Source organism: Tuber melanosporum (assembly GCF_000151645.1).
Source record: "Tuber melanosporum whole genome shotgun sequence assembly, scaffold_3, strain Mel28".
NCBI lineage: Eukaryota > Fungi > Ascomycota > Pezizomycetes > Pezizales > Tuberaceae > Tuber > Tuber melanosporum.
In genome coordinates, this window is record NW_003298974.1 from 1,790,170 (window position 1) to 1,813,415 (window position 23,246).

A 23,246-nucleotide genomic window follows, 5' to 3' on the forward strand; every position below is an offset into this window, starting at 1 on the left:
TAAGTGGAAAGGTACTCTCGGAGTGTGTGGTGAGTCAACCGGACAGTCGAGGCTTCCTTATCCACAGTGACTAGTCCTTGACAACAGGTGAGCAGTGTCTCTATTGCTGGAACATTCTCGCGATTGAAATTTGTAGATCCAATCTCTACAGCGAGCGCATGACACAGTTCATCCACCCGTAATGGCCGTTCCGAATGACATATCCACATCAAGGCGGTCATGGCAAGTTTTGCCCTCTCCCCGCCTTGTTCTTTTACCCGTTCTAGCGTTGCTTCGTATGCATTCCCCAAGCCTAATCCGTCCCTAATCGAATTGAGCCTCATTCGCCTCCGGTAGATCGTTGGCTCTCTCAGGATTGCCTCGACCTTGAGCGAAACCAGAAGGAATCTAGATTTGTATCTATTAGTTTGACTTACAAAAGATTATTGTATTTCCCGTGGTCACTCACGTCTCCGATATCTCTTCCGAAACGCTCTTCATAATATCATTCTTCAACCCACTATCCATCACCTCGGGAGTTATGTCCTTCCTCAGTCTCTCGCGCAGGAATGTGGCTATGTCGTGACCCCTGGGTTCTATCGATACACTTGCTGCTCTCCCACCCAGCTCCTTCTCAACTACCCCCCGGATGTGTGACCTCCCGGTCATGAACATTCGTGTATTTGGCGATCTCCGGAGAACTTGTCCCAATGCATTAAGGACCTCGAGTCGATGCTTTGGAACACATTCGTCGAAAGCGTCAACACATATGAAAGTACGTTGTAAAGATGTGACATTCTGAAACATGTTCACAATATCAAGAAGTTGCAGTCCTCGGCCACCGATCACCTTCTTCTGCCCCCGAAATTTACGCCCGATTTCCACCGGAATCGCCCCCAATCCAACCAGAAGTTGCTTGAGTAGGGAGCCGAGCATGTTTGTGGGGGACTGCTCTTCCCGAGAAGCGAAGTCGCAATAAAAACACGCCACAGCCATATCTCGTCCCATAGCCTGGTCGCATAAATAGTCTACCGCCACGGAACTGCCATCACGACCCGTTAGAAATCATGTCCTTTCTTTGTCCCTCGCTGCGGTCGCTCATACCTGATGTAGGTCTTGCCGACACCCGGATCGCCATAGCAGAACAAGGTCGTATGATCAGATTCGCCTTTCTCATTACCGTTATACCAACTTTTGAACTCTTTGGTTTCTAGTAGCCAGTTCCCAACACCGTCTACCCGCTCATTGCGGATGTCTTGATGTCGCACTTGAGGCTCTAAGGGAGATAGCCAGGCCAGGATTCGGGACTCATTATCACCAGGAACGATGGTAAAGTTATTTGACACATTGAAAGAGTTGATGTTATCAGTGAAAGCACAAGACATCTTTTGCTTATCCGTTGCTCGGAATATTGTAGAAAGTGTGTTGCTGGAGAGCTCCGAATTGATGGAAAAAGTTCTGGTGTCATAGTCTGGCTCTAGCCAAAGAGGGGTTCACAGCACAGCACCGGACCACATCAGGAAATAATAACCCAATCAAGTAGTCTAAATTTACACCTCTCCCCTGGTGACCACGTGCTGTAGGGAGACTCGAGCTGACTCATTGAGTATTTTACACCAAAAACTACCATCTTCAGACAGCTCTCCACTACCGGCCTAAGCAATTTCATGAAGATAGATCATGAGAGCAATTGTTCCTCTCCATAACCGAAGTGCAAAGCATGTGAAGTGATAACTCGAGATGTTTTCCGCTCTAGCAGGCGGATTCCACAATCAGGAATTCAGAATCGTTGAGGGTGTCGCCACAGCAACAGGTCTCAGGTTAGGGTTCGCGTCCAATCTAAGCGATAGCCAGTCATAGCGGAAGCTATGGCACTCTGCTATCCAAGCAGAGAGATCGTATCTCTTTTTCAGGAGTCAGTCTAACTCTTAGAGCAGTGGTTACGGCAACATTTATCCCATCTGGTTATTGCCACAGTAAACAAGCCTATCACAGCGATAGCGATAAAATCCCGACAGTGACTTGAGACTTTGTCTGCAAGTGGCGTACAAAAAGCTATGACAATCACTACGTTATCCGTGACCTCTAAAATACACACGGTAATCCTTTTATTTCGCTTTGCTTTGTCGGAGGCTGTCGTCCGTTTCCCAGTTCGATTTAGCCCGAGGCGGAACCCCCGAGTTCGTTGGGGGGTAAGAAAGTGGGCACTACCTCGAAGCTGTCCCAGTACTCTATCTCTCACAAATCGCGTACCAAGTAACAGTGCCACTAGGATTAAAGAACAAGAAGTATCACAAACTCCCTCTAGTATGACTTCAAGTACCGGAGCGATCGGTTTGTTTCAATATTTCCGGAATGTAAGTTACGCCAATGACCAAATGCTGTTTAATGCAAAAAGCGGAATGGATGAAACAAAGCCTTGGATAGGATTCTAAAAGTATTTGCTAGGTTATGACCTGCTATGCACGCAGAACTCAGGAACCTTCCACTCAACGTCACCAAATATTCCAAAATCCTTTCCTGTTACCGTATACAAGACGCACAGAGCGAGTCTATCGGGGGCATATTCTCCGATAATCTAAGTCTCCACCCATAGGAGAAGCGGATTCGTGACCCCGGATCGGAATCTGGTGGGTGGGAGTTATTTCCATGCACCGGGGCATCCCTTGGGTGCCGGGGGAGCATCCCACATTACCGTCATACTAGTGGATCCCGGTGGAATTGGTTACGACCAATATGCGTGGTTCGCATATTGGAGGCGTGGAGTGGGTCCTTACCAAATATTTAAACTTACTAGTCCCTACTGTACTGTACCTGATAAAGAACAGCGTCCCTCTCGGTACCACGCCCGAAGTCTCCCTCATACTGCCACGCAAACGGCAGCGCTATTGACACACACCCTTAACAAAAACATATTATGGCATTACTAAATTTATTTATCGATGCATAGTCATTAGTACAGCTGTGCATTAAACTGCAAATCGCTACCCTGCAAGCTCCTGTCTTGACAAGTTCATGTAACCATCACAGATAGTACCTCTTCAAGCCATTACCCAACAGAAGATACGGTATGTGTCAGTATCATCTAGAGTTTATTTCGTGGGTTAAACTCCTAATTAGAGCAATGAGGCTTGGATTACGTAAGGAACAAAGGCTTTATAATGCAGAGATAGTAATATGCAGTGGACGAACAACAATCGCAAAGGCCTTATTTCTAATGACGAAGCGGGATAAGGGGGGGGGGGGGCTAAAGCGGGGAAATCAAACACTATCGGAGAACCTTCATGGACCTCCCCTACCCCCTCTCTAGCAACCGAAACTCTACCAAGGAGGTAACATAGAAAACCCCCTACGGCGTTCAGACGATTTCCCGAGAGGACCCCAAAACCTCTTTCGCGCCGCCTGCTGTCTCCTCCCAGGTGCTCTCGGACACTCAATCAAGCGTCCTCGTGATGACAACCGATATCCCCAGCAAAACGGTAGTCCACACCACTTCGCTCCCGCGACACCCTACTGTTTCCTCGCAAGTTTATATGCCACATCAAGCATCCAACCTTCCGCCCCCTTGGCCCCCAGTTCCGAAGGATCAGTAAACAACAAAGGAAACCAACAAACGACCAAAAGCAAAATGCCCAGGCACAAAGGAAACCACAAGGTGGTGGAGCATCGCTTAAACCAGCACTTCGAAATAGCCGCCTTCGAATCTCATGAAATTCACCACAATATATTCAATCATCCTCTCTAGCACCTTCAATTAGGTGGGAAGGAACACAGCCAATTGCTGTAGTAGCAAAAGCAAACCGCCTACCAAACCTACCCAAGTCCCGGGAGTGCAGATATTGAACGTAAAAGGTTCGAGTGTGGAGCATCCCGGGGCTAAATTTCGCCTGAAGCGCTCTATTAGTCTTCTTGGATCACAATGACTGGACCGCTACAATTTCAACAGTTCAAGCCGGATGGGAAACCACCTGTTTTTTCAACTCCACCAACTTGTTTTCGTTAGCGATCTAGTCCTAGTCTATAGCTTTACTATTTATTTCCCCTCTTCTGCCAGACACAACTCCACCGGATCATCAACTCTCACTCGAATCCCTTTTTTCATTTCTTACTCCTGTAACTCTGGTTCGCCATTCTCTATATCCCGAGCTCGACCACACCTATTAGAGGAAATTCCAAGCGGTACAATGATAGAGTGAGCGGAATCGTTCTGGTCTCCGAGATTAAATAGCCAAGGCAGTCCCATAAACTGTATCCCCGTGCTCCCCAAACAAAAGTGAGGTAGAGGCAGTTATATACGCTTGACATAAAATAATTAAATCATCCTGTTTCTTCCATGTGTCGCCACACATACCTCTATGCCTCAGAGTATGCCCCCATCCTCCGCACTATCCCACGACGGCAAAGGAGCAACATATCCTGAGAGCTTCCTGGTGAACAGCAATAACTCGAGAACAATCCACTACACCCCCGACAATCCACAACACATTTGTTTGTTAGTGGGTCAACGAGGCGCCAGCAAGAAATCTCCCTTTTCTTCCATCCCTACAACAAACAAAGCAACGACCGACAAATTCCAATTATTCTAATAAGCATTTCTTGAGTCTTCCATTATTACATATCCGGTCTACTCGGGGAACCCCAATTTCCTCCCAGAGTGCCGGCATCCCTTTGCTCGACGCCGAACCCTTACTCCCCGTTCACGGATTCAGTCAGAATAGGATGCTCAATTCATGATATAAAGCTCCAAAGTAGATTAGTCCGTAACGGATTATTACTCCACACGCTGCGAAGGGAGTAGTCCGCTGAGAGGCCGAATGGGTTGCATGACATGAAATCGAAATTACCCCAGCCCTCTAGCAATTCGGGAAACACGTTTAGTGTGATACATCCTGAGGCTTCGTGAGTGACGTCTCAGCATAATGGGGCTAGCAGATAGATTATCCGTAACATGCATTACTTGTTTCCCCTCAGTGTCAAGATGGTGGGACGGATAAATGAAGGAGTAGTGGTTCGGATGCTAAAATCACTTGTCTGCATTGTTCAGATTGCAATATCTATCGATCTCCCGCGTGTGAAACGGAGGGATAAAATCAATAAAACATAATATTATAATAACAATTGAAACCGAAGCAACGTCTAGTAAAACGCAGCAAAAGATACAAAGGCAGAAATAAGATGGAAAATAATCTCCACCTCTTTATTACAACCACCCAGAACATGAGCTCAAAAACCTTCACCTGATTATATCATGAAATATCTGGAATATTTCTGATAATTACACTCTCCACTACATTCCGAAGACACGACAAATTCCACGCCTTGAGGATTTTTCAAGCTGAAGAATAAGAAATAACGTAGAAGAAACGGAAAGAGTAACTAAACGAAGCGATGGCGGCAAGACCGTATCCCACGCTCCAGAGGCCCGGGAAGGATATAGAGCAAGTAATGAAAACCAGAGGATAGAGTATAACTATGGGCACGATGCGTGAATAGTAGAGAACCGCAGTCAATGGCTCAATGATGGGAAAAATGTCCGCACCTCATTGACCCCAAAGCAGAGTGTGGCGACCGATCCCCAGGTTCACAATAGATTCACCACCGCCTCATGCCCGCTAGCAGACACATAAGAGAGCGTTCGTGCCCTCTTGGCTGGCCGATAAGTTTTGACATCTTCGTGGTCCAAAATTTGCCTAACCACTGACTCGTGCCCGTTCATTGTAGCCCAAGAGAGGGGCGTCATGTCGTCATTGTCAGGCCCGCCGGGGTTGACGTCTTCCGGTCTAAAAGCAGCTTAACCACAGACCCGTGCCCTTTAATCGCAGCCCAGGAAAGGGGCGTCTTGCCCTCATGTTCTGGCTTGTTGGGGTTGACGTCTTCCTGATCCAAAAATAGCTTAACCACCGACTCGTGCCCTTTAATCGCAGCCCAGGAAAGAGGCGTCTTGCCCTCTTTGTCTGGCTTGTCAAGGTTGACGTCTCCCCGGTCTAAAAGTATCTTAACCACCGACTCTTGGCCATAAATTGCAGCCCGGGAGAGAGGCGTATTGCCCTCGTTATCTGGCTCATCGGAGTTGACGTCCCTCCGGTCCAAAAGTAGCTTCACCACCGACTCGTGCCCTTTAATCGCAGCCCAGGAAAGGGGCGTCGTGCCCTCATTGTCTGACTTGTCGGGGTGACCTCTCCCCGGTCTAAAATTATCCTAACCACCGACTCGTGCCCTTTAATCGCAGCCCAGGAAAGGGGCGTCTTGCCCTCTTTGTCTGGCTTGTCAAGGCTGACGTCTCCCCGGTCTAAAAGTATCTTAACCACCGACTCTTGGCCATAAATTGCAGCCCGGGAGAGAGGCGTATTGCCCTCGTTATCTGGCTCATCGGAGTTGACGTCCCTCCGGTCCAAAAGTAGCTTCACCACCGACTCGTGCCCTTTAATCGCAGCCCAGGAAAGGGGCGTCGTGCCCTCATTGTCTGACTTGTCGGGGTGACCTCTCCCCGGTCTAAAATTATCCTAACCACCGACTCGTGCCCTTTAATCGCAGCCCAGGAAAGGGGCGTCTTGCCCTCGTTGTCTGGCCTGTCGGATATGACGTCTTCACGGCCCAAAAGTATCTTCACCACTGACTCGTGCCCTTTGATTGCAGCCCAGGAGAGAGGTATAATGCCCTCGTTGTGTGGCTCATTGGGGTTAACGTCTCTGCAGTCCAAAAGTAGTTTCACCACTGACTCGTGCCCATTTATTGCAGCCCAGGAGAGCGGTGTACCGCCCTCGTTGTCTGGCCGGTCGGGGTTGACTTCTTCACGGTCCAAAAGTTGCTTGACCACTGACCCGTGTCCCCCCCATTGCAGCCCAGGAAAGGGGTGTATTTCCCTCGTTGTCCGGTTGGTCGGGGTTGACGTCTTCCCGGTCCAAAAGTTGCTTAACTACTGACTCATTCCCTTTGGCCGCAGCCCAGGAAAGGGGTGTCTTGTTCTTTTTGTCTGGCTTCTCGGGGTCCACCGCTTCCTGTCTGAGTAATACCTTGACCGCCTCCTCATGACTACACCTCGCGGCCCATATGAGTGGGGTTATACCCGCAGAATCGCTTTGGCTGACATCACAGCCATTTATTCTTAACAAAGCATCAATGACCTCAACAATCCCGAAGAAAGATGCACAGTGTAGTCCAGTGAATAGTGAAGGAGAATCGGCTTCTATAAAGTCATCGGAATCCAGGATTTGCTCAAAAACTGATTTAGCCGCTATATGCTTCTCGTGCTGGCACAAGAGCTTCATTGCAAGCGATATCGTGTGATCTGAAAGTTCTCGTCTTGCATGGGCACCCCAATATCTCTAACTATATTTGAGGAATGGCATGCTCGAGAGGTCAGGTTCGGGCTCAGCCGAAAGGGTCTTCGCCTGATCTGAATTCAGATACGTCAAGCAGGTTTCCGCTATTACCGAGTCAGCTCGCGCGGAAACGTTGGGATGGGTCGAAAGGTGTTCTCGGAGTGTGTGATGAATCAACCGGACAGTCGAGGCTTTCTTATCCACAGTGACTAGTCCTTGACAGCAGGCGAGCAATGTCTCTATAGCAGGGACACTGTGTGTATTGAAATGTGCAGATCCAATCTCGACACCAAGCGCATGGCAAAGTTCATCCACCTGTAATGGCCGCTCTGAATGACATATCCACATTAACGTGGTCATAGCAAACTTTACTTTCTCCCCGTGTTGGGTCCTTATCCGTTCCAGTGTTGTGTCAAATGCCTCTCCCAACCCTAACCCATACTCCATCGTGTGGAGTCTCTTTCGCCTCCTATGGATTGTTGTTTCTCCCAGGATTGCCCCCATCTTGAGTGAAACCATTAGGAATCTATATTTGTATATATCAGTATATAACTTTGAAAGATTTTTCCGGACCCTGTGCCACCACGTACGTTTCCGAGATACCTCCGGGAATGCTCTTCATAATATCATTCTCCAATTCACTATCCATCACCTCAGGAGTTGTGTCCGTCCTCAGTCTCGAGTGCAGATATGTGGCTATATCACGATCCCCGGGCGTTATCGATACACTCGCCGCTCTCCCACCCAGCTCCTTCTCAACCGCCTCCCGGATGTGTGACCTTCCGGTCAGGAACATTCGAGTGCTTGGAGACCTCCGGAGAATCTGTCCTAATGCATCAAGAACTTCGCGTTGGTTTTTTTGAACACATTCGCCCAAAGCGTCAACACATAAATGTATGTCGGGAAGATGAAACATTCGGAAACATGTTTACGATATCGAGGAGTTGTAGTCCGCGGCCACCAATTACCTTCTTCTGGCCCCGAAATTTCTGCACGATTTCCACAGGAATTGGTTCTAACCCACTCAGAAGCTGTTTGAGTAGGGAACCGAGCATATTTGTCGGAGACTGCTCCTCCCGGGAAGCGAAGTCGTAATAAAAACATGCCACCGCCATATCTTGTTCCATAGCTTGGTCGCATAAATAGTCTACCACCAAGGAACTACCACCGCGACCCGTCAACAATAGTGCCCTTTTTCTGTCCCTCATTGGTTGTCTCTCATACCTAATGTAGCTCTTGCCGACCCCCGGATCACCATAGCAGAACAAGGCCCCACAATCAGATTCTTCTTTCCCACTACCATTATACCAGCTTCTGAACTCTTTTTTTTTTTCAGTAGCCACTCTCCCACACCGCCTATCCGTTGATTTCGGATGTCTTGATGCCGCACCTGGGGCTCTAAAGGAGACAACCAGGCGAGGATTTTGGATTCATCATCGGCAGCAGTAAAGATAAAGTTATTTGACACATTGAAAGAATTGACGTTGTTGGTAAAGGCTCGAGACATCGTTCGCCTTTTCGATACTTGGAAGACTATAGAGAGTCCTCGAGTAAGTTGTTGAAGAATATCGGGTTGATTGATAAAGCGCCAGTGGGTCTAGTCCAGAGTAGTGTGGTAAAAGCGGGGTTCATCTCTCAGCCCCATAACTACAGAATGGTAAGCCAATCAACGGACCGGGGACTTGTGAAATCTCAACTGCTCCCCGTTGCACCACCGGGACCAAGGCCCTTGAAGAGACGCTAAATTCACATTTCTCTCACAAATGCATCCCAAGTTATCATACATTACCATCCGGATTCACGAACGGGGAGTATCCCAAACCCCCTCTCGCACTACCCCAAGCACCGCACTGGAGTGATAGTCTAAGTCAATCTCTATGTCTAAAGATTTTCCCTCGGGTTGTAATCGAACGCTGTATTATACACTACCAGCCACGAAACACATAATTTACCAAGCCTTGATTGAACAAGATCACTATTTTACCATGACTTATTGTATGGCACAATGCTCGCAGAGCAGCACAATATCCCTTCAATACCAAAAAATACACAATACCCCTTCCCCATTCTTCACACTCGAGTACAAGTGTACAAGACATAATCGCGCCACCCATAACGTTCAACACAATCACGAGAACCTTAAAGAGGGAGGAAGATAAACAGAACCACCCGAGGGCCCACCCGGGAGTGGACGAAATCCTAATCGAAATCATATCCGTGAAGAAAAGAGTAACGAAGCCAACGCAGAAGGGGGAAAAAATGGTGACGGTATCATACTGTAGCAGGGGGCAAGAGGTCCACCATATAGAGGAAGACGTATCACACGAAATCCCACGAAAACTCGCGCGTCCGCAAAGCACACCCGCGTTGCCCAAATCATGCTGTCCCGGACGCGCAACGCTCAACACGAAAACTCATATCTAAGTTACCCCACGTCGCGCTTCCCGCTTAGGCGCAGACCAAATTCAACGAGTACCACGATATGACAAGGGAGGAACCAAGCAATTATCAGAGAACACCGAAAACCCCTCCACGCATGCACATCCAAACACACACACACAGCAAATCCCACCCTTCCGGAACAACTCTCAAAGCTCCTGCAACAATCCCCCGCCCAGTGAACCCACCCGAATCTCCCACTCCCAATGAGAAGGACTAACGATGATGGCGAGTGAGATACCATGACTCCCACCCCGCACCCCTGCATAGCCCTCCAAACCAACACAAAACAATTCACCATAAACCCCGACCACTCACACCACTCCAACCGTGAGCCAGAACCCTAGTCAAAGCCTCTCCATAGGACCGGTATCATATCAGACAAGCGTGAAACAAGCTCACAAACCCAAACCCCCACAACACTGAAGGGAGTTAAATCAAGTGATATTCCACGAACCCGCCCGAAAACAATCGCGCCTCCCGCTACTTGTAGGACGCCGGGGTCACCTTCGCTAGGGTCGTAAGGCCGTGACACCCTTCCACTTTTTGCTTCTAGGGCCAGTTTCCGCAGTGTTTTTAGCCCACCCCGTGTCCAAGAGAGGAGCGAGGTTCAATTATTTCGGTTCTCATGGTGCGCGGGATGGGGGCATACTTTGGAAAGAAAGATTGCGTTGGGCGATCACTAGGCTTGGCTCCCAATCGTGTTTCAATCCGCAGGTGGTGGGGTGCCTGTCTGTCTGTCTGCCCGTCTATCCGTCTCTCTAGGATAGACGATTCGGCCCCGAAAGCCAATTGCCGGGGGTAATAGATATGATGCAACGCTGCAGACATGGTATCGTATTGTACTCGTACTGTTCCGCTCGATGAGATCGTACTACCGAGCTTGTGAGATCGCCACGACCTATTTGTCCCTTGCAGAACTGCACCCGATGAGCATCTAAATTTATGATACCAATAATTAACACAGTGTAGATGGGCAAGCGATAGATGCACTCAATAAAAGGTGTTATTATTAATCTAATAATATAATTCGCAACTTGATTCCATAAACACTAAAGGTTTGTCCATAGTGATAGTAGTGATTTATGCAAAGAAAAAAGTTGGCATGATAAGGTACCGAGTTTTTGGATAAAAATGAGGTAAAAAAGAAATGATACAAAAGGAAAAAAGAATAGGGGAAAATAAAATAACTCGACAAAAACAAAACCCCTGAGAAGCGATGATATGCAGGCTTTTCCGGTCTCTCGTTTATGATTCGGGGATTTCACCCGGTACAGTACATCGTGATAAAAAAGTGCAAATAATGGAACAAAAAAAGGAAACAAGTAATCATCGCCCATGTCTTGCAGTAATACCCATCCCATTGGTGATGAGGAGCAAAAGCTCTGTACTTCGCGCCTAGAACATACACACCGATTCCCATCCACCCCATACATCTATGTCCCGCCCCCACCCCATACCCTGCCTCTTCTAATTCAAAACCTGAAGTTCCAGTCGCCAACAGCCCAATAAAACTTCGAATAAAAACCCGGAGCAGACGTGGCGGAGAACGAAAGCCTGACAAAAGGCCATCCATCTAATGTGTCGCCCCAGAACGCTAATACCAAATGCAGGAGGAAAGACAATAAACAAACAATGCTAAAATCAAATATATATGTGTATATATATATATATGCAAAATGGAAAAAACGACGCTCATTCCAGGAAATATACAGATGTGCGATCCTCATGATATTGCAGACAATGAAGGATGTTGTGTCCTTGTCTGGCTACGCTGGAAGTCATGGTGCTTCCTTGCCCAATGCGTACAGTGATAGCTCCTCCAGTAAAAACGAAGACAAACGAAAAGCAATAAATCAAACACGCAATAAATACAATGCTAAAACCCAAGATGCGCCCCGTTTCGCTACCGACCAAAACCATTTTCTGCAAAAAATAGAAAGTGCAAATGGAGAAAATGCGCTAAGAATATATGCTGCACCAGGCGGGGGAATATGAACAAGTAGGGACTGAGGGGACTGTGTTGGAGTATATGTGATGCAAAGCGTTTGAGTGAAGGGTGGTTACCACTAGAAGGTAGTATCCAAGTATCATATGATGAGGTATTAATCCCATATTATGGAACCCGAAAAAAATATTTAAAGCAAAAAAGTATCGAACAGGCCCGAGAACTGAACCGCAGCTCTTCATATACAATTTTGCATATTTATAACCAATTACCCTCACAAGTAGAGCATCACAGGATGAAACGCTTTGCATCATACCAACCAGTCCAGGGTCGCGTATAACAGCACTATCGTGATGGTAGCGGTGATGATAAAAAAAAAAGGGAAAACTCCGTCCCAAAGAGAGAGTAGCAGACGCTCGCTAAAGACGATGGACAGGCCGACTGTAAAATACTCTCGGTTGCTGAAGCTTGGTTAACCGACAGATGTAGATGATTGGCCGACCGAGAGTGGTAGACCGGACAAACGTGTATTAAAAGGAAATCCCAAACCAACGCTCCATAAACCCAAACGGAATGGTCATAACTGTACTTGAGCGTCGTGCAACGGCGCCGAATTCTTAGTAGGAGACCATCCTTCTTGTCTCGGAACGTTGCCGAGAACCGAAAGATGATTCCATTCCCTCCTTCGAACATCCACCGGTGGAACGCTTTCCAAAGTTGGCACTTGGGCTACTCTCGACATTATCGTGGTGGTGAGACCCAAAAGTAAAGCTTTGTGTGCGCCCAAACTTGGTATTCCTGCGGAATTTGCCCATTTCCTTCTCACACGCCTGGCGATGGGACGCATCATTCATCTCAACATATTGCTGAGGCTCACATCGCTCATGGTGTTCCTGGAAAAAGGACGAATATCCGCCATCAAGGATATACACGTCAGGATAGAATAGGGCAGGATAGCGGTGCATATTTAGCTGTCTATCGCGGCTTCGGAGGTGGAGAGCCCTAACACAGAATTAGCGAACAGTTACGAATGGGTGAAACCAGGACTCAACATACATTCTAGGCGCGCGATGAGCAGAATATTCGCAGTGAAAGACGATGAGAACCCTTTCTGTTTTTGGTTCATTAAAAAATAGTTTCTCCAAATTCTCAGTAGAGTTGACGTTGATGGCACCAGCAACGTGTCCGCCATCATACTCATACTCAAAACGACAGTCAACAACGAAGATCTCGTCATAGTGTTCCTTATATTCACCATCCATGACCCGGCACATGACTGATCTATTGATACGCCTCAAGGGATCATCCTTGATGGTAAAGCAAGGAAGGGTTGAATTCTCGCCTGGTGATGCCTTGGGTGGTGACATGGAAACCTTAGGCGTCTCCCCGGCGCGTTGCATAACATCTTCAGGGTGCTCGAACATGCTCAAAGTGCGTCTAACTTTTCCCTTAGGACGGTTGAACTTGGGGCGGTTGAGGGGAGCAACTGGTGAGCCGTCAAAAGCGAAATTGCTTCCACTGTTTCCCACAACGTTCGACATAGAAAAGGGCTTCGCCGGCGGCGGAGAAGCCATGATACCAGGAAACCCAATCTTCTTCTCATCCCGTGTGGGGGAATCACCAAAGAGTTCCTCCAATTTTATCTGAGGAGCAGTAGCAGCTCTACCGAAGAGCGTGGGTGTGCTGTGAGAGCTAGTAGACTTGAAGGAGACGCCTCCAGATGTGTGGCGGCTGTGCCTCGGCAATGGAGGTCGTGTAAAGTTTGATCTCTTGCGTCTATAATAGTCAGCACCGAAGCGTCACAACAAACGCAAGCAACACATACTCAGCGAGCCCTGGTCTCCTTGACGGTGGGTCGTTTCGAGGAAGCTCGGGAACGACACTTGGCGGACTCGAACATATACTCATGCTCAAGTCCGGTGTAGGAGACATAGGAGTACGCATTGCCTGAAACGCGGGTTTGTGGGGCAGAGGAGAAATATCCATAGCATCACCGATTGGCGATGAAGTAGGAATTGGAGGCGTTGTGACAGACGCTACCAGGGTTAGCTAAAGTATCATGACAAACTGCAAATAGCACTCACAACGCCCGTGAAGGCCAAATGGGAAGAGAGAACGTCTAGGTGTTGGGTGCTGGGGCCTGTCTTGACGTTAATGATCCTAAAATTCCTGATAAATGGGCAATCCATCGGAATGGTACAAACGTTTTGTCAATGTGGAAGTTCTGCGACAGGTCCGCAACCAGACTCGATGTAGGGGATGATTCTAATCGAGAACCCAAATCGAAATAACTCGTGCCCTCCATTCCCGACCTCACATTTAATTTCGGCCCGAACAACGAATCCGAAATATTGGAGGAAACACCCCGGCGAGGAGATTTTGATGGGAAGCCTCCGCTCGCCAATGACCATGGCGAGCGGTGGAACGAAGGTGGTTGTAACGCAGCTAAGGGGGATGACGCTTCAACTTCCATCTTGAAGATTGGAAAATTTTTTCTCCGAAGTCGATTATTGTTAATAATAATGAGTCGACAGAGAAAGCACTGGGCAGCCCGGAACCGAGGTTTCCACGGTGAGATATGTAACTATCAGACGACTACACAGTGATTTTTGGTATTCGACTGCAAAACCCTTTGCCCTATTGTAACCGAGCAACAAATGGCCAGATAATACTCCGCAATCCACTTTGTCTCTCTCTTTTTTTTTTTTTTTCGCCTTCTCTTCCCTCCCACTTTCTCTCTTTAATCCAGCAAATTCTATCTTCGACGCGGTCCGAGCACGTTTCGTCAATAATGTTTTATTATGCAACTAAGCAAAAATAATAAGAATTCCCAACCGGACGGTCGATGCAAGATCTCTACCGATGAGGGGGAATTGATGTGTAGACGAGCTGGATATATCGACTTTGAGATGAGGTGTCGTCGATGGAACAGCAGTGCGGGCTGACTATTGCTGGTTAGTGAGGGGGTGGTTGTCGAAGACGAATGGTGAAGCAAGAGAGGAAGAGAATTAGAGGAGGGGGGGGGGATGAAATAAGAGAAAGCAGATGGTTGACTCGAAACTGTGGGTGGAGACCAGAAAGCTGAGAAGTGCTTCTGTACGAGTACTAGTACAAGTACAACATGAGCCTCGCGTCGTTACTGCGGCGACAGCGCTCGGCCTTCGTTACAGTTCAGGATAACAGGTCAACCATGCATTCACCTTGATTGGGCAAACAGGAGACTGTGGCTCGCAAGCTCTCGCTGAGTCGCCAAGGCTGTCTTCCTGGCCGTCACCTTCTGTCTTTCACCATTCGTTCGCCGGTTGGGGGTCGTTCCTCTGCGGCACCTGCATGCATAAGTATGCGATTGCTCTGCAGTTACCAGGATCTCAGTGAATCCGATAGGACAGCGAAGAAATAGTAAGGGCGGGGGTGGGGTGTTGGATGGGTAATTGATGGTCTCACACCCCTGCAAATTTCGATGTCTTGTCCTCCTCTCCCACAGCCAGACCAGTGAGACAAGCATCACGAAGCAGTTTGGTAGAGGATGCAGGAGAAGATACAGTACCGTATGCTATCCGCGAACTACTGCTACGAGTACTATACGAGTACTTGTACTGTACAGGTATAATTTACTGGAGTACGAGTACAATGCGAGCACTCTGGTGAGCGCGATGATTGTTGGCTTGAGCGGATATGGTGAGAGGGGAGCGGGGGGGTGTTCGTTGCGAGGTAAAACTTTCCAATTTCTGGTACATTGAGGGCCATATTTCTCATCCAATTGAGAGAATAACTCAACCACAGGATCAACTGACAAATGCGGTGATTAATATGTCCAAGACAATTTCTAAATAGAGGCATATTGCTTCCAACCGTGCTACCCAAAACGGGAGAATTCGGCAAACATAATCACCATAAATATGTGGAGTGGTACAGTTTTGAGTGCCGCACTGCAGCAGCAAGTGGAACGCGTTCAATGAACACGCTCACATGTGACATGTCGCGAGGGAGAATCCCACCCATCATGGTGACCAGAAAGGAAAGAGCGACCACCGAGACAACCCAACGCCAACCATTCCGCATAGGGTACAAGTACTCGTACTAATATCATAAAGGCAGAAGTGTAACTTGTGTTTACACATTATTGTTTTCCCCTCTCGCCGCCAAAGGATGAATAAGGTGAACAAGACTAGAAACACACCGATACCTGGAAAGGGACTACATAAGGATTCGTCTCCGGCTCTGGAGCCCTTGCTTGCTCACATCATAAGTCCCTATTTGTGGATTTACGGGCTACGAGAAATCCGAAACACCAGCCAACTGATAACCCAATGCCCAACCGGAGTGCTCGAGTACCTGGAGGAGATGCGGTAAGAAATGTTGCAGGGGTTACTTGTGGCACAGGACCTTCCCCCGGCGATTCTACTCGAATAGATAGAGACAGGGTTGTTTATTCATTGGAAATAAACATTCGCCTTCGTCACATAGTTGGGACTTCCGTACTTGTACTGTATTATATTTCATCATGATAATTCCCTCCGAAAACCTGCTGCCGTAGGAGGTTTTCCCCCCGTGGATCTGCTGTTGCTTTACTCGTTTTTCCGTCGTCATCCTCACGCAATCCTTACAGTATGATGGTGGATAGATCGTGCTCCACCTCTAAAGCTTATTGGCCCTTGCTTGCTTCTTTTCACCACCCCCCCCACCATCACTTATGAGAAAGAAGTTAGGATCTATTTATGCCCGGCGGACCTCACCGCAAATAACACTACGAGTACTAGCTGCGAAGGTCGGTCCCTTCCCTCTTTCCCTCCCTCTCCACCTTTCTTACTTCTCCCGCCTTGCTTGCTTTCCCGCTTTCGAATTGTATTTTTTTTTTTTTGGTTTGCTTGCTAAAATAGGGTCACCCTATTTTATGGTCGGTACCTTACTCACGGTGCATAAAAAACTACGTTACGGTGGAGGACGAAGGGAACTCCTCGAAGGAAAAAGAAAAGAAAAGAAAAGAAAAAACCTTTCCCCCTAGAAAAATTTCATGAATACGCAAACAGCCGGCCCCTGTCAGATTTTCATGCTTCAGTATCCACAACCAGTAAAGAGAGAGTTCAAGCTGCTAATAGCGGAATGGCCAGAGCGGCTAACCGCTGCCGGCAATCTAGCGGGAAGAATCTAACGGAAAGAAGGAAAGATAAAGGGAAAAAAAAAATCAGAAGCAGCTGAGTGAGGAGGATATTGATTGATTGCTGGCTGATTGCTGCTCCGGTAACTAGAGCAACAACAGAAAATGTCCCCGGCAAGCGTTGGGCTGGGTTGGGCCGGATCACCTCGTTGATTGATCGATTGATTGAAACGATTGATTGAGAAGGGAACAACGAATGAGCACAAGGAAATTACGGTACTTCAAATCTTGAGTACATGAAAAGCTAGCAAACCTATCGTGAGAAATACCTCTCAAAGGGTTCTCGCACTGGCATGGTGCGAGTGCTTCAACCTCTTGGCTTGATCATAGTCGATGCTGGACAAGCTTCATCATGATCACTACCGTGCTCTAGGGGAACCGGCAGGGCTGAATTAACTGCGGCAACGGATGTTAGTTAAACTGGTTTTAGCCTTGTCTCAGGCCCCATGTCATATCGTCGGGGAAGAGGGAGGGGTGGGGTGGGGTTGGGCGGGTGTGATAGGTTTTTTTTTTTCTTCCGGTGGCCGGCGCTCTATTTGTACAGTAAACAACACGCCCTCAGCTCCCTTCTCGGACACTCTACGCGCAGTCATGTGACTTTCCGCTAAGGCGTTTTGGGATATTTCGCATCACAACAACTCAAGCCATCAGACAGGACAACCATGATCGAGGTTGGTTTGGAACGAAGGCTTAAAGTACGGCTATTCATAGGAATCGGTATCAGATATGGTATCGGGTTGTCCAACCGTTTTTTGCTTGGGGACTGATTCATTGATCACATTGCACCTTTATCTCACCCTCCTTGACATACCATATCACTATCCATCTATCATAATATGCGCTCAAATAGCCACGATGCAGCCCAATTGACTATTTCCCGTTGGGGCAATGGGCATGAGACTAAGCGGCCTAATGTTATGGCAATCCAAAAAGTAATAACAACAAACTGCACTGGCATCTCCGTCTACAAAAGGCGACTGGAGGAACCCCGTGCATGAAATGCGGCATCGTGAGCAAGCGAGGACCGCAACCCATCCCAAGTGAATGCCCCGCACCACTTCGACCTCACAGTTACAGATCTGATCCTCCGCTTCGGGGTTGGGTGGAAGGGGATAGAGGTCAGATGCTCACGTGTTCGACGACGGGGCTATTACCTGGGCCAAGTTAGAAGTCGTGGCTTTGCCGCATTATTCTCTTCCTTCATCCTCTCTCCCTCAGGCTTGCGCATACAAACCATAACCTCGAAGTGGCCAAGGCAGGTAAAAACCCGCCGTATGGTGGATGAAAAGGCCTGAGCCCTCTCCATTTTTATTTTGTTTGTTCCCCAACCCATTGGCCAGTCTGTTTGCGCAACGCTCAGGTTCTGCACATAACAGTACGCTTTCCTTGCCCTCACAAAGTAACTTGCAAGTGTCATGGGCCGCGACGGAGCGAAAAAAAAAGGGCAATGTTTGGATGACGGGATACGCCCCTCAACCCTCTGGTTTCCACAACAACAGAGCATTGAGCCTCATGGAAGGGCAGAGGCAAAGTCAAGGAAAAAGGACAAAAAGGCATACGGTAATCCCGTTTCATAGCACCCTGGACCCCCAAGGTACAGTACGGTATTGGAGTTTCACATAAAAAATGGCTGGGAAACCACTCAAAACACCGGAGTAAACCCGGCGATCATTCTGAACCCCACAGGAGGACAGGAAGGGAAAAGGGTGCCTCAAATTTTTTCACGGGGGCACTCGCTCGTATCTCCCCGCAACCTTTTCTTCCCCTTTGCGCCTTGTTAAAAATGGAAAAATGTAAACACTCCACCCCCCCTCCTTTTTCCTAATGGTCGACGGCTGGTCACGGTACTCGTACCATTTACCCCCCTGTCTTCTTCTCGTCTCTACTTTCTTTCCCCCCGGCCGACCTTAGGGATTGCTTAGGGATTGATTACCGTATGAAACTTGGGGAGCCCCAAGATTTTCACACATAACACACTTAATAGGGCTTTGAAGTTCGAGAATGTCATGAGTGCGGCTGCTATTGCTGTGCCATCATAAGCACCGGTCCGACGGCCTACAATGACCCTAGATCTGGAGGGGAAGAGAAAAAAACTCAGAGGCAAACATCAGCCTACTGTGAGCAGGTTGTACCGGTAAGCCCCTAGGAGAAGTTCGTCCGCATATTATTAGCAGGCGGTCTCCTGCCGTGTGATAGTCCCTTCCCAATCGCCCTCACCCTCCGGCAGCCCGGTTTGGCGCTTTCGCTTACGGTATTACTCAAGTACTTACCGCACCGGTATCTGCTGTTTGCTTGCGTGCTTAATTGATGATATACCCCCTTCCCCATACAACAGTGATATACACTCTTATATACTGCCGTAGTATCATACACTGTAAGGCAAGGCCTTCCTCTCCCCCTCTCCTTCTCCTTCTCACTCCTCCCTGGTACTAGTACAGTACTTGTCTTTGACAACTCACCGACGAAGCAATCTCCCGTAAAATTACCGATTGCATGATATGGGTAACGAGGGCGAGAAGAAAAGAAAAAAGAAAAGAGAAGGCTTGTCATTATTCCTGTGTAAACCGAGCTCGTCCTCTGTCCTATCTTTTGGCATTCCGTTGCCGTGGGGCGGCGCGGGCGGAGAGATGGTACGGTGTGCGGGTTAACTTCCGGCGTTCAGAGCAAGAAAATTTTGCCCCAAGACGATGGCTGGCCAGTTCCGCTGCAGGTCTCGAAGTTTTTTTTCTTTCTTCCGTCCCATGTCGTGGCAGAAAGAATACTATACTATTGTTGTTATACACCCGAGCATAAACCTAGTCTGGTCTAGTTTACCCTACTTTAAAAGTCCCTTCCCGTTACCGTCGGTAGCGGAGAGAGCAGAGCAAACTTTGGACGAACTGAGCAAAGGACGGAGAAAAGGGGACCACGTCTGGGGGGGGGGAGAAAATTCTTCACTTCAGTAACTTACGTGTATCATACAATTTCGCTTTCCCTTCCTTTCATGATCCGGGTTCATGGGAATTGGGTTTGCTCGAGCTTTCTCACTCGCTCGGTCGCTCGGCCTCATTATGTTTCTCCGACGTTTCCTGGGTCCTCGAGAGGTGCAGGTCTGATGTTTTTGGGTGGACACGGACACGCTATGATACCTACTATGAGTACTAGTACAGTACAAGTACCGGTACCGCGTGAATTACAGATCCAGATCCCGCACGCGGAATTACCGATGATCCTCTAGACTTGATACGGTAGGATATTTATGCTCCGGACCCTTCTTGTTGTCGGGACGACTCTCTTATGATATCTCTATGATGCTGTAGTGAGCGTTGGATGATACTTGGACAAACCCAAAGCGGGAAAAGGAGAAAGAAGCCAAAGCTAAAGAAAAGCCACAACACCCTATTCCTGGGCTGAACGCCGCACCGTACCTTGCCTTACGAAGGGTCGAGGCTCAAAATTTTTTTTTTTTTCATTGTCAACGGATAAGGAAGGAAGGAAGGTTCACCTTGCCGGCAGCCTACACTATCTACTGCAAGTTCACGTACATGCAGCGTTTTCTCCCCACTGTTATTATCCTTTTCTGGAATGGCTTTCTCTTACGTACTTGTACAAGTTCATCGTGCTTATTTGCTACTATGGTGCTCCCGAGATTAGACTTTTTGGGCCGACGGGTTGGACAACTCATTGATTGATCTGGGATTCCAGCGCTAGGGTGCTGGTGTTGTGCACGCATGTTGGGTACGGGAAGGAAGATGGATGGGGTGATGATGATGATGATGTGGTATGTATTACAATTCATCGGTGGAAAGGGGAATGTATTGTGCCAGTGAGGAAGGATTGACGCTGATGGTGTGTAAATTTAAGTGAGCAGGTAGGCCGGACGCCAGCATGGCGAACAATCTCAACCTCAATCTCAACATAGAGTACCGGTACGGTAACGGGTGGAATGAAGGAAGACTTACTACCCTGTTTCGTGGGAGGTATAATTATGACGAACGGTAATATACAAAAAAAAAAAAAAAGGAAAAAGGAAAATAAAGGAAAGAAGAGGAAGAAGGGAGACAAACGAAAGGGGCAAACATTAGATTGTGTATATCCTCCGACATATTAGGGGGATTGCTGGGGAAGGAAAGGAAGGGGGGGGCAGGGAATGCAATAGCGCTTATTCCGTATCCTTCCTCCCATTTTCCTCCTGTCATGAACGAACCACCGACTCCACCCCCTTCATATCCATACCCGCCGTGTTGGAACAGCACCGGCATCATACATGATCTCTCTATTCATTCGCTAATCTTGCTTATTCTTGTTCCGTAGTCTAGCAAATACCCTCCTCCACCGAACCTCCCGGAAGAGATAGTAAAGCACATATACCAGAAAGATATTGCTAAATATATAGGCACAAAATATACCCAAATCCCGCCAATGCGTCGAGTACCTATTCCCGTTATCAACACGGTTCCATATTAGGTGGGGGGGGGGCATACTTCATCTCCAAAGTCTCCAAAAACTCATCGCCAACTTTATACCGACAATACCTGCAATCCTCCCTCGCTTCCAAATTCGCGATAGTCCCATAGGCACTTGAGATCCACTCCCCAGCGTACTCCCCGCATGTCTGTCCGCTGGGCGGTTGGAAGGTGACCCATTCGTTATCGCTGCAGGAGACCGGGATATTATGTAGTGATGTTGATATCAAGCCTCTGATCAACCATGTCTGCGGATTCACCCAGAATAGCCACCTCCTGTAGAATTCTGGGAGTTGGTCGTACGGGACGAAAATTCCGACGAAGCCGTTGATTACTACGAAGATGAAGGGGTTTACTATTGTGCGTTAGCAAAACCACAGCCCTGCTCCTGTCCATTACGATACGTACCAACGCTCATCACCGTCAAATCCTTACACATGGCCGCGATCCACATGGCCGCGTGCGGGATCCATATCTCGTAGAGCATGAGCATGAAGAAGGCGTACCCGGTGGAATGAGAGTCACGGGGCAGTCCCTCCATATACCACCACGGAAAGAAGAACACCAGAGCCCCTAATATAGCGTATGGGATCTCGACTACGATCATGGCCGTGATGAATGCCGAGGAGGAGTATATCCTGCTATTCCGCTCACGCGTCTCGTATAGTGTGCGGAATTCCAGGAATTTGGGTTGTACCCCCGTCAGGATCATTTGCGAGAAGTGCACGATAGCGTAGACCCCAAAGGCCCGGGATTGCATTTCCTGCACTGTGTTTCCGGAGTTTACGAATCTGTTGATTCATGTATGTTAGATAGGGAGGGATATTAAAAGGAAAGATGGCATTAAACGAATAACTTACAAAACACCGCACAAGAGCGACATGCTCAAGTTGGAGAACATTTTGGAATAGCCGTAGGAAGCGTCCCTCCAGTAGTGCAGCCATACCCGCTTCGTGACTTCAAGGATTTGAGTGCTCAGCGGCATGGCGTACTCCAGAGTTCTATTCTGCTGTTCAAGGTTTAACATGGATCTGCTACTGTTGATGCTCTCAATCTCTTTAACTACTGCCAGGGCCTCCGGCGAGTCCTCCCATATCTCTGCCCAATTGCGTGGTCCTGGGGCTCGACGAATTGTCTTTTTTTATCTCTTAGTCTTCACCTATCCATCACTCGGACTTGTGACTTGGGGGGAACCCACCTCGAGGATATATTCCGCGGGGTTTGCATCGGGGGCAGCCTTCGGCGCACCGTTACGCTCAAAGTATTCTATAATCGTAGTCCCGTTGTCACCGATGGGTCCGAAGTAGACCTCCTCACCACCGGTGGTGAGGAGCAGCACGTTGTCAAAGTCCTCGAAGAGGATAGCACTGGGTTGGTGAATGGTGCAGAGGATAGCCAACCCCGCCTCGTCCGCCAACTTTTTAAGAAACCTCACAATGGAGGAAGCGCCCGTCGAGTCTAATCCGGACCTGCTCACCCAAACCTCCCGAATCAGTAAAAGAAGAAAATAGAGCGAGGAAGAAAGGAAGAAAGGAAAACGCTACGTGGGCTCATCCAAAAAAAACAAGGCCTCAGGCCTCGCTGCCAGTTCCACCCCAATAGTGACTCTCTTCCTCTCCTCGACCGTAAGTCCCACACCCACCTGCCCGATCAACGCATCGGCCAACCCCTCCAACTCCAACAGCCCTATAATCCGTTCCACGAGAGCGTACTTTTCCGCCCGGGATGTGGTAGCCGGTTGGCGCAGCATGGCGGAGAACCTGAGCGCTTCCCGCACCGTCGCCGTCCAATCGTGCACATCCTGCTGCTCGACGAAACCGGTGCACCTGCCAAAGTCCATGCCGAGCTGCCTCCCATCCAGTAGGAACTCCCCACCTACGACGCCGACGCGCTTCCGCTGGGAGAGGGTGTCGAGCAGCGTGGTCTTGCCCGCCCCGCTGGGTCCCATCAGCGCC

At 48.5% G+C, this 23,246-nt stretch overlaps 2 protein-coding genes; both read right to left on the reverse strand.

The window, feature by feature from the left end:
* Positions 1 to 12,305: 12,305 nt before the first annotated feature.
* Positions 12,306 to 14,254, reverse strand: GSTUM_00006901001 (uncharacterized protein; the record flags this gene model as incomplete). XM_002839029.2 has 5 exons in its annotated part: positions 13,893 to 14,254; positions 13,773 to 13,828; positions 13,514 to 13,724; positions 12,745 to 13,464; positions 12,306 to 12,690 (listed from the first exon to the last, which is right to left on the reverse strand). The coding sequence occupies exons 1-5, from the start codon at positions 14,159 to 14,161 to the stop codon at positions 12,306 to 12,308; spliced, it is 1,641 nt and encodes a 546-aa protein (XP_002839075.1). The 5' UTR covers positions 14,162 to 14,254.
* Positions 14,255 to 21,112: 6,858 nt separating this feature from the next.
* GSTUM_00006902001 (uncharacterized protein) lies at positions 21,113 to 23,239 on the reverse strand (the record flags this gene model as incomplete). Its single annotated transcript, XM_002839030.1, has 7 exons — positions 21,113 to 21,260; positions 21,310 to 21,646; positions 21,700 to 22,082; positions 22,152 to 22,426; positions 22,490 to 22,760; positions 22,836 to 22,977; positions 23,110 to 23,239. 7 exons carry the CDS (start codon positions 23,237 to 23,239, stop codon positions 21,113 to 21,115), a joined length of 1,686 nt encoding a protein of 561 aa, XP_002839076.1.
* Positions 23,240 to 23,246: the final 7 nt, after the last annotated feature.